We start from the raw sequence: 9,471 nt of genomic DNA, 5'->3' as shown, positions 1-9,471 counted from the left end.
GTGTCATAAACTCACAGCTGTGTGTGCAGGCCACTTATGAAACTAAAATACATATGCAGTCACATGATTCATCTGTCATGATATATAACCAGTATAACTGAAAAACTGTCGTCACAGGCATTGATTCAGTATATTTGACAGATTTGGATAGTCCACATTACTCCAAAATGTTTCACCTTTTCACAATCATCTGGATGAATTCAGTTGGGTTGAGAAGCCTAAAGGGTTGCTGCCAAAAATGTTCCGGTAAGACAGGCTAATGAAAACTGATCATTTCCTACTGCTTCATGTTAGATACATTTAACTGGCTTTTATTCTGAAGTGGGCTAGTGACAGGATATGTAATGTGGTCAGTGAGTTTAGGACTTACCGCTCACTTTTATCAAAAATGCATCTATAGTGCAAAGGAATCATGTTATTTGTTGACAGCAAATCAGTTCAAATATGTCAGGGAGCTGTTTTTTACAATTTGTGGGAGTAACGGAGCAAGAAGCAGCTGCTAGTTGAAGAGCTGCAGACGACAGGATGCACACCTCCAAATTCTCAGTGAGGTAACCAACTCCTAATCCCTCAATGGATTTAAATCCAAAGTATTTTGTGCTTTTGCATTTTGCTTTGACAACAAATCAATCATCTTTTCAGTCAGCTGTCTTTACTCTCCTCACATGATAAGTAACATGCGACTCCAACTTTTACACTTTGAGTTCATAACTGTAGCATCAGTTGTCCAAGGACTGAATTTTAAAAAAATTTGACCCAGGGGGACTTCCGGTGGCGCGCTACACGGTATGGCAGCATAGTAACTGAGCTCCGGACATCAGCCTAAATTCAATTATCTTTACTCATTAATACTACACACAAACAAACTACATATCGCTTCGATAATGAATGGGGACAAAGGCAAGAAAGGAGGATATGTACTTCGCAGTAACTTTGAGAGAGAATCCGAGACGGAGGCTGAGGCTAGCGAAACTCCAAAACAAGATGGAGGCCGCAGAGAGACTGAAACTTTGGATTCAATTCATACGGCGGTGAGTGAAGTTATGACTACGGGAATGGCAGCGCTCCAGGCTGAATTGAAAAAAGACCTCTCTGACTTCCGCACGGGCTTCAGGGAAGATATTAAAAAACAAATGGACGAATTTGTATCAGAAGTAAACCGGAAAATACAGGATGTGACAGGCCAAATCGAGGGGGCAGTGGAACGCGTGGGCCAAATGGAGGAAAACATGCACGACATGGAAAGATGGGACATCGGGGTCAAAGATACTCTCACCCAGCTGCTCACTAAACAGCGGGCGCTACAGGATAAAGTGATTGATCTGGAGGGGCGCTCAAGGCGCAAAAACATAAGGATTTATGGCATCCCCGAGGACGCCGAGGGCACGTCTGCAGTGACTTTTGTTGAAAACCTCATCAGGACGGAGCTGGGGAGTGAGCTCAGCGGTGGACTGGGGATTGAGCGCGCTCACCGCGCCATGGCACCGAAACCGCCGCCGAGTGCCCCTCCACGCTCTATGGTGGTTCGTTTCCTCCAGTTCTCTGTCAAAGAAAAGATCCTTCACGCCGCTTGGAAAAAAAAAGAACTCCATGTCCAAAATCAACGGGTGTATTTTGATCATGACTACGCAATGGAGGTGCAGAACAAGAGGAAGGAATATATACCTATCAAGAAAATATTAAGGGATAATGGCATACTCTTCCAGACTCCACTAACAAGACTGCATGCTTTTTTTGAAACGGGCCCCGCAACGTACAACAGCGCTGCTCAAGCAGCAGAAGACCTGCGGAAGAGAGGATACACGGTGAGCGAGATCCCCGGCAGGACCAAGAGCAGAGACATCTCGGAGGAGATGCTGGCTCGGCTTCTACCCTGGGAGACAACGGAGGCCCGATCCGGTGGAGAAAAGCACCGATTCCAGGAGCAGATTCGAGAGAAGCTGAAGGAGTACCGCAGAACGGAACCAGGAGCCACAGCAAGGGGGATGAGTGAGACATTTAATCATAATTTCCCCACTAACTTTTTATTATGATGTTTAGTTAACATATAGGCTGATCCCCACGGGCAAAAGACAGAGCCGCCAAACTCTTTTTTTTTCTTTCTCCCCTTTTTTCCCTACTGAGGGCCCCACCTTGTGGCCAGTCCCTCACGGTCTAAAGCAACATGACAGCTTTTCTGATGGAAGTTCAGTTCATTGTTCTACAGAGTTCTCGTTGTTCATTTGTTCTATTCTGTACTGTTTATTACCATTGGTCCGGGGTGATACAAGAATGTTTCATATGTTGGATAGATGCATTATCAATACTATAATATACTGTCTCTGAATGTAAATGGGCTGAATAACCCAGTCAAGCGAAGTAAAATGATAGCTAAAATAAAAAGGGAAAAGATAAATGTGGCATTTTGGCAGGAAACGCACCTTTCAGGCGCTGAACATGAAAAACTTAAAAAGATGGGGTTCAGACACACCTTTTTTTCATCATATAAGAAAGGAAAAAGAAGGGGAGTAGCTATATTGATTTCAAACGCTGTCAACTTCGAATTGATATCTCAAATTAATGATAAACAAGGTAAATTTGTTTTGGTAAAAGGAAAAATAGACCAGAAAGAAGTAACATTGTTCAATGTCTACGCTCCCCCGGGGAGCAATATAACCTTCTTCAGAAGGATATTCGAACTAATTACATCACAAACGTGTGGGACTCTTATTTGTGCAGGAGACTTTAATATACTTCTGAACCCTTCTTTAGATACAACCAGTAGAATAAGAAAAAGGAATTTGACTGAAAAACGCATAAACAAAGCACTTAAAGACTTGGGACTTATCGATGTATGGCAGGCTCTGAATGGATCAACTCCTGGATATACTTTTTATTCTGCAAGACACACAGCCCACTCAAGGATCGACTATTTTCTCATGTATAATAAAGATCTACACAGGCTGAAACACTGCAGAATAGGTCAGAGGGATCTTTCAGACCATTCAGGGATTTCTTTAACTTTACATTTAGATGGTAGACAGCGAAAAACCTTGTGGCGATTTAATACTGGTTTGCTAAATGACCATACCTTTAGAAACTCAATGGAGAAGGACTTAGCATTATATATGCAGGACAATAATAATGGAGAAATAAACCCTAGCATATTATGGGATGCAGCTAAAGCTGTTCTCAGGGGGAAGATCATAGCCAGGACAGCTGCACTTAAAAAGATGAAAACCCAAAAATGAACTAGTTTACAGGAAACACTGAGAGATTTGGAACAAATACACATAACAAATAAAGACGCCTCGATCATACAACAAATTAGACATACTAAGCAGGAAATAGATAAAATATTAGGTGAGGAAGTGGAGAAAAATATAAGATTCATGAAACAAAGATATTACGAGGCGGGCCCTAGGGCTGCAAAACTGCTGGCTTGGAGGCTCAAAAAACAACAGGCAGAAAACATTATCCACAAGATTAGAGACCCTATTACAAATAAAATTACTAACAATTTGGATGGCATACAAAAAGTATTTGAAAGATATTATAAATCTTTATACTCTCAGTCAGAACAGGTTAATAACGATGCAGCAGCTGAATTTCTGAGTTCTTTAGACCTTCCCACACTAGGTAAAGAAGCTAATGACAAACTAATTTCACCAATAACAAAAGAGGAAATAAGTAAAGCTATCGCAAGTTTGAACACTAACAAATCACCGGGCACGGATGGCTTTCCTCCAGAATGGTATAAGTCAATGAAAGATCACCTGCTCCCTTTCTTAGAGTCCAGCTTTAATTATATTCTAAAAGGAGGCCCCCTCCCTCCCTCCTGGAGAGAGGCCTTCATATCTGTGATTCCCAAGGAAGGTAAGGACAGAGAGGACTGTAAAGGGTATAGACCTATTAGTGTTTTAAATTCAGACTATAAATTGTATGCCACCATCCTTGCAAAAAGAATGGAACCTGTAATGCCCTTGCTAATAGACAAGGACCAAACAGGATTCATAAAGAATAGACAGACACAGGACAACATAAGAAGAGCCTTGCATATCATTGAACAGATTAACAAAGACCAAATTGGTGCCATCATTCTCAGCTTAGATGCTGAAAAAGCATTTGATTCAGTTGGGTGGGAATTTCTGTATTTAGCTATGAAGAGATTTAATTTTAATAAGGACTTTATACACTGTATCCAGGCACTTTACACCCTCCCCACTGCAAGAATTAAAGTTAATGGCAGTCTGTCTGATTCTATAACTTTACAACGTGGTTGCAGGCAGGGCTGCCCCCTCAGCCCCAACCTATTCAATTTATTCATTGAACCTTTAGCCCAAGCAATACGTCAGGAGATAGGGTTGGAGGGTATCTCCATGGGAGGAGAGGAATATAAAATAAGTCTGTATGCGGACGATGTATTAATCACAATAAGCCTGCCTCTATTAATGAAAATGCTGGAAATATATGGGGAGTATTCAGGATATGCCCTGAATATTCATAAAACACAGGTTATGACATTTAATTACACGCCTACAGAAGAACTCAACGCAATGTATAGTTTTAATTGGAATGCACCCTTTATTAAATATCTGGGAGTGAGTTTGCCTAAAGACATGTCACAATTATTCAATATTAACTATAACTGTATTAACAAGAAAATATATGATGACCTTGATGGGTGGAGCCTGTTGCCTCTTGACTTTGGTAGCAGAATTAGATCAATAAAAATGAATATCCTCCCTAGGTTATTGTATCTCTTTTTATCATTGCCAGTGGAAATCCCGCTAAAACAATTTAGAGAGTGGAACAAACATATTTCACGATTCATCTGGAATAAACAGAGACCAAGGGTAAAATTCCCCACCCTTCAGCTTCCGGAGGAGAGGGGCGGTAAGGCTCTCCCATCTTTAAGGGATTATTATTTAGCAGCCCAACTGAGACCTCTGGTATATTGGTGTAATTCTTCTTATGTAGCTAAATGGAAAACCATGGAGTTATCATTGACAGATACACCAATACAATCACTGCTTGGTTGTGTGGGTATGGAGAAAAAAATATTATATACGGAGAGCCAATGGGTGAACTGCTCATTGAAGGTATGGGGCGAGGTGGTTAAAAAATTTGAACTCCAGAAACAGATAAAACTACTTAGATGGCCAGCATATGACCCCGAATTCACACCAGCATCACTAGATCATAGATTTAAGCAATGGACCTTTTATGGTGTTACTGCTGTATGCAAAATTGTCAAAAAGTGGGAGCTCAACAACTTTAACCATTTGTGTCAAATGTATGGACTAGGTGGGCAAGACTTTTATAGGTATTTACAGTTCCGTGATTATTTCTGTAAAAAACTGAAAGGTTGCAACCCAGCAGAACCACCAGCGATTATTCATATATTTATGGATGCATATAACTCTGGGAATATTAAAGGACTTGTCCTCATTGAAGAAGGACTCTACAGACTATGTAAAACAACGATGGGAAAAAGAGTTGAACATTGTGATAACAGAGGACATGTGGCTGAACGCTTGGGAAACACAGTCATCTTCCACTAACTCTTGGACTTGGAGAGACTTCTGTTGGAAAAGCCTAATTCGTTTTTTTATAACTCCCAAGCAGAAGTCCAAACAGACTGGTACACAACTGGCCTGCTGGAGAGAATGTGGAGAGGTCTTTGCTGATCATGCTCATATCTTTTGGTCTTGCCCCTCCATTCAGTTTTTCTGGAGAGAGGTGGCAAAAATTATTTCAAAGGTTCTATGTTTTAATATGAATGTATTATTCACAACTCTCTATCTTGGGAATACGCCAGATGGGTTGAGTGGAGCTGATGTGTACTTACTGAGGGTCTTGCTGGCTGCAGGTAAAAAGGCTATCACAAAATGTTGGCTCCAGAAAAATGCCCCCACTACAGACTCTTTTGTTAATATTGTAAAACAACTACATGTGCTAGAGCAAATGACCTACTCAGTCAGACTCCAAAGAGATCTAGGTGAAAAACGGTGGCAGAAATGGCAAGCCTATTTAGCCAATGAGTGAGACTGTATGTGCATACTGGGTATGATACTTTGTCTTTTTGGATTTTATGATCACCCCCGGACCTTGAATTTGGGTAATTGTTTAATGTTTTGTATTTTTTTCTTCTTTCACTTTCTTGTACTAAAAGATGAAAATGATCTATAAATAAAGAGTATAAAAAAAAAAGATTTGACCCAGAATAACGGGATGCCTTTGTTGAACAGTACCGCTCTTTGTGTGGGTGCAGTTGATCTTGTGCAAGTCATCAATGCTGGAATATAAACTGTAGGTTTTATAGATTTGGATTCAACTTCAACCAGTCTACATTAGGTAAAATGTACTCTATGTACAGTATTTAGTTGTGTATCCAACAAAATAGATTTTGTTCAGGAGAGGGGTGAGCTAGATGGATTTGTTCCCTTTGGATGGACCCATGCCAGCTCTTTCACCTGTTCCAGTCTTTATGCTAAGCTAAGCTCGCCAGCTGCTGACTGTAACATTTTCTTAAATGTTTCCATGATGCCAAAAATTGAAAAGAACTTGCCCAATAAAAACACACAGAGATCCATATTCATTCAGGATCTGTTTTTTGAAAAACAAAAACAACTCAGACTGTATGAGGAGGGTTCAAATGGTCATATTTTAATTATACATATTGTAAGATAGAAATAAGAGAATTGTGTTTCAAATGTATACAAAAATTTGAAGATCAAAAAATTAGCAAATACTTAACAAAGAATGCATTTTTTTTTTTAAAAACTAACAAAAGATAGTTATGGGCAGTGGACATGTGGATCCCACTGTGCATGTTTCAAGCTAGAGAAATGTTCTTTCACTTATCCATTTACAAGGGAAGCAAAAACTATGGAGTGAGAGTTTGCAAATTAGATTTGGTCCCAAGTTGTGTAGATCGGTTGCCACTTCCTTCATTTTCTACATATTTCTTCTTTTTGGGTCCGTTGCACAACCTGTAGTCAAAAGGAACACCACATCAGAATACCAAATGAGCAACACAGCTCCCACTGCTAAATGAAAGGCAGTTTGTTTGTACACATTTTCTACTTTGGTTTGGTTCTTTCATTGTGCTTTTATTTTAAATTAAATAACCATGATGTGCATCAGCACATACTAAAACCACTGTAACTTCATATCTGTATGTCCAGTTCTCATGTGACTGAGATAGCGAGTTCATCTTATCTAATCAATCATGCTTTTTAAAATACGTTTTTATGGTGACTTGAACAATATGTAAACACCAGTAACCTGAGTGAAAGTGTACCTACCCCTGACATTCTTGCATTTGGTCCATTGTTTCTGGAAGGTCTCTATTGAAGGTCTCCGGGAGGAAGAAGTTCACCACAGAGGAGGCTAGTGTAAGACTTCCCATGAGAATATAAGGCAGGATCTTATTATAAGTACCTGTAAATAACAAAGGAAAAATTCTATATGAGAAAACTACAAAACTTTTACTTGAATCTAGATGAATGTTTCTTACACATATCACTGATATTATCCTGTGCAGGCTTTGACATACCTAAATAGATGACATAAGGAGCTGTGATACTGCCAATACGAGCAGCAGAGGAGCACATTCCAATGCCCACGTTTCTGAGTACAGTCGGGTAAATCTCTGCAGTGTAGATGTAGACGATGCTGAATGCCATGGTGAAGCCAAACTTCCCAGTCATTTCCAGGGCCAGAGCAACGTGCTGGAGTGCTAAAGAGGATGGAGAAAAGTTATTTGGAGCGATTTATGATTGGGTTCACAGAGGAGAAAACAGTCAGGCACTTGTAGGAAGAGCATTAACAAGATCTATATTTTTAAGTTAGCTTCATTTAGTCTGGCATGTTGGTTAAAACAGCAACCAGTTTTTATCCTCACACGGTTTTGTACATGATAAAATGGCTTTTATATAAACCTCTAACTCCCAACTCGTCAGCTTGATCAGTGGTCATAAATTTAAACAGTGACTCTCTACTTAACCCTTTCGCATCAGTTTTTCATGTTAAGGGCTCTGTGGCCAAGTTAGAAAAATAACATAATATGTAACTTGTGGTTACACTTTCAAAGTAAAGCTGATACTGATGATGATACATATAACGACTTGGCTTGGTTAAGTATTGGAAAAGATCATACTTAAAACTGGTTAAAACTGCATCCAATGTCATACGTTATGCCACTTACGTATGTTCACTTGACTTTGTAACTTCACTTGAAAACAAGTCACTGTTAACACATTTTCTCAGGAGGGAAGGTGACTCATCTAACCACCCTCAGCACACTCTGACACAGACTTTTCTCGCTCTTTACTATTGAACAGGAGCAGTGCTTCTAGAAGTGACACTAGGCAGTACCTACAGCCTCAAACTAAGAAGTGTAAAGTGACTGACCAAGATGCTGAATTTGACCAGTGCCTGAAACATCTCTTCCCTCTGTGAGGTAGTCTTTTGTACTTCAACAAAACAAAAACAGGAATGAATGTGACAGAATGGTTTCCAGATATGAACCTCCTTGAGACCATTTTCAACAAATTAATTAATCAGCAAATGCCATCATCTAGAGTTCTTCAACACCGTAAAAAATAAAAATATTTGTTGTTTTGGTAAGGGTAGAGGGTGAAGTTGTTTAGCTCACGTGGCTCTGTCTAATGTAGCTTCATCAGTATCATGTGATGAAACACATGAGTTACACATTTATTGCCCTCCAACACCACAGCACACTCTGTGAACTGTAATTTCTTCACAGATGTTGCATTGTACTTTCTGCAAGAGGGTACATTACTTATATATTCATCACGTCTGTGAACTTCAGACTTTGCCCAACCCTCAGTTGGCAGACCTGAGTTGCACAATCAGCAGCATAGACACTAATTTACATTTGTGATAATCCCATTTGGACACACCTTCTAATTAAAGGTTTTTTCTTTATTTTCATTCACCATTTCAGGAGACTACCTCATAAAGCTCACTGAGAGAATGCCAAGAGTGTGCAAAGCAGTAATCAATGCAAATTCCTATGAAGGTAAATTATAAGGTCTTTTTTGTAACCAGAAACTAAAGTCTCGCTCAAGGAAAATACTCACAAGCGCTGAGTTATTGCAGATGGAAACACAAGTCACAGTTGGAGGGAGGAGTTTGTATTTTACCTTCGATGAACTGCCAGCAAGAATTTATTTCCAGTCGTAGCTGACCATTTCATTGATTTTGATGTATAGATGAGGCAACAACTATTACTTTTCACCTCATGAGATGTCAGAGCGGGATGTCTCTATGAATGAGACTTATGAAAAAGGATTTAATGTTAACGGCCCAGTGGACATGACCTTGATGCCCTATTTGCCCCAAAGGATTATACTGCAGCCATGCTGTGCCTTCCAGCTGAGGCAATCTGCTGGACTGATTCAAAAGCTGTGAAGACTCCCACTTAACACTTTTTTAGCTTTCTACCGTAAAATATTAGTCTTT

The 9,471-nt window shown here is 39.8% G+C and overlaps 1 protein-coding gene across 2 annotated transcripts in view; it reads right to left on the bottom strand.

Annotated features, from left to right (window-relative positions):
- Positions 1–6,627: 6,627 nt before the first annotated feature.
- slc22a5 (solute carrier family 22 member 5) overlaps positions 6,628–9,471 on the bottom strand; it is a 9,799-nt gene continuing 6,955 nt past the window's right edge. For both annotated transcript variants that reach the window (XM_030437088.1, XM_030437089.1), the window contains 3 exons: positions 7,541–7,723; positions 7,290–7,425; positions 6,628–6,974 (listed from right to left, as the gene is read on the bottom strand). In XM_030437088.1, coding sequence (XP_030292948.1) covers positions 6,869–6,974; positions 7,290–7,425; positions 7,541–7,723 — 425 coding nt within the window. In that variant the 3' untranslated portion in view covers positions 6,628–6,868. The remainder of the gene's footprint in view (positions 6,975–7,289; positions 7,426–7,540; positions 7,724–9,471) is intronic.

Source organism: Sparus aurata, chromosome 13 (genome assembly GCF_900880675.1).
Source record: "Sparus aurata chromosome 13, fSpaAur1.1, whole genome shotgun sequence".
NCBI classification, from domain to species: Eukaryota; Metazoa; Chordata; class Actinopteri; order Spariformes; family Sparidae; genus Sparus; species Sparus aurata.
Note: the sequence above shows the minus strand (reverse complement) of the source record. Positions and strands in the feature narration are given on the sequence as shown.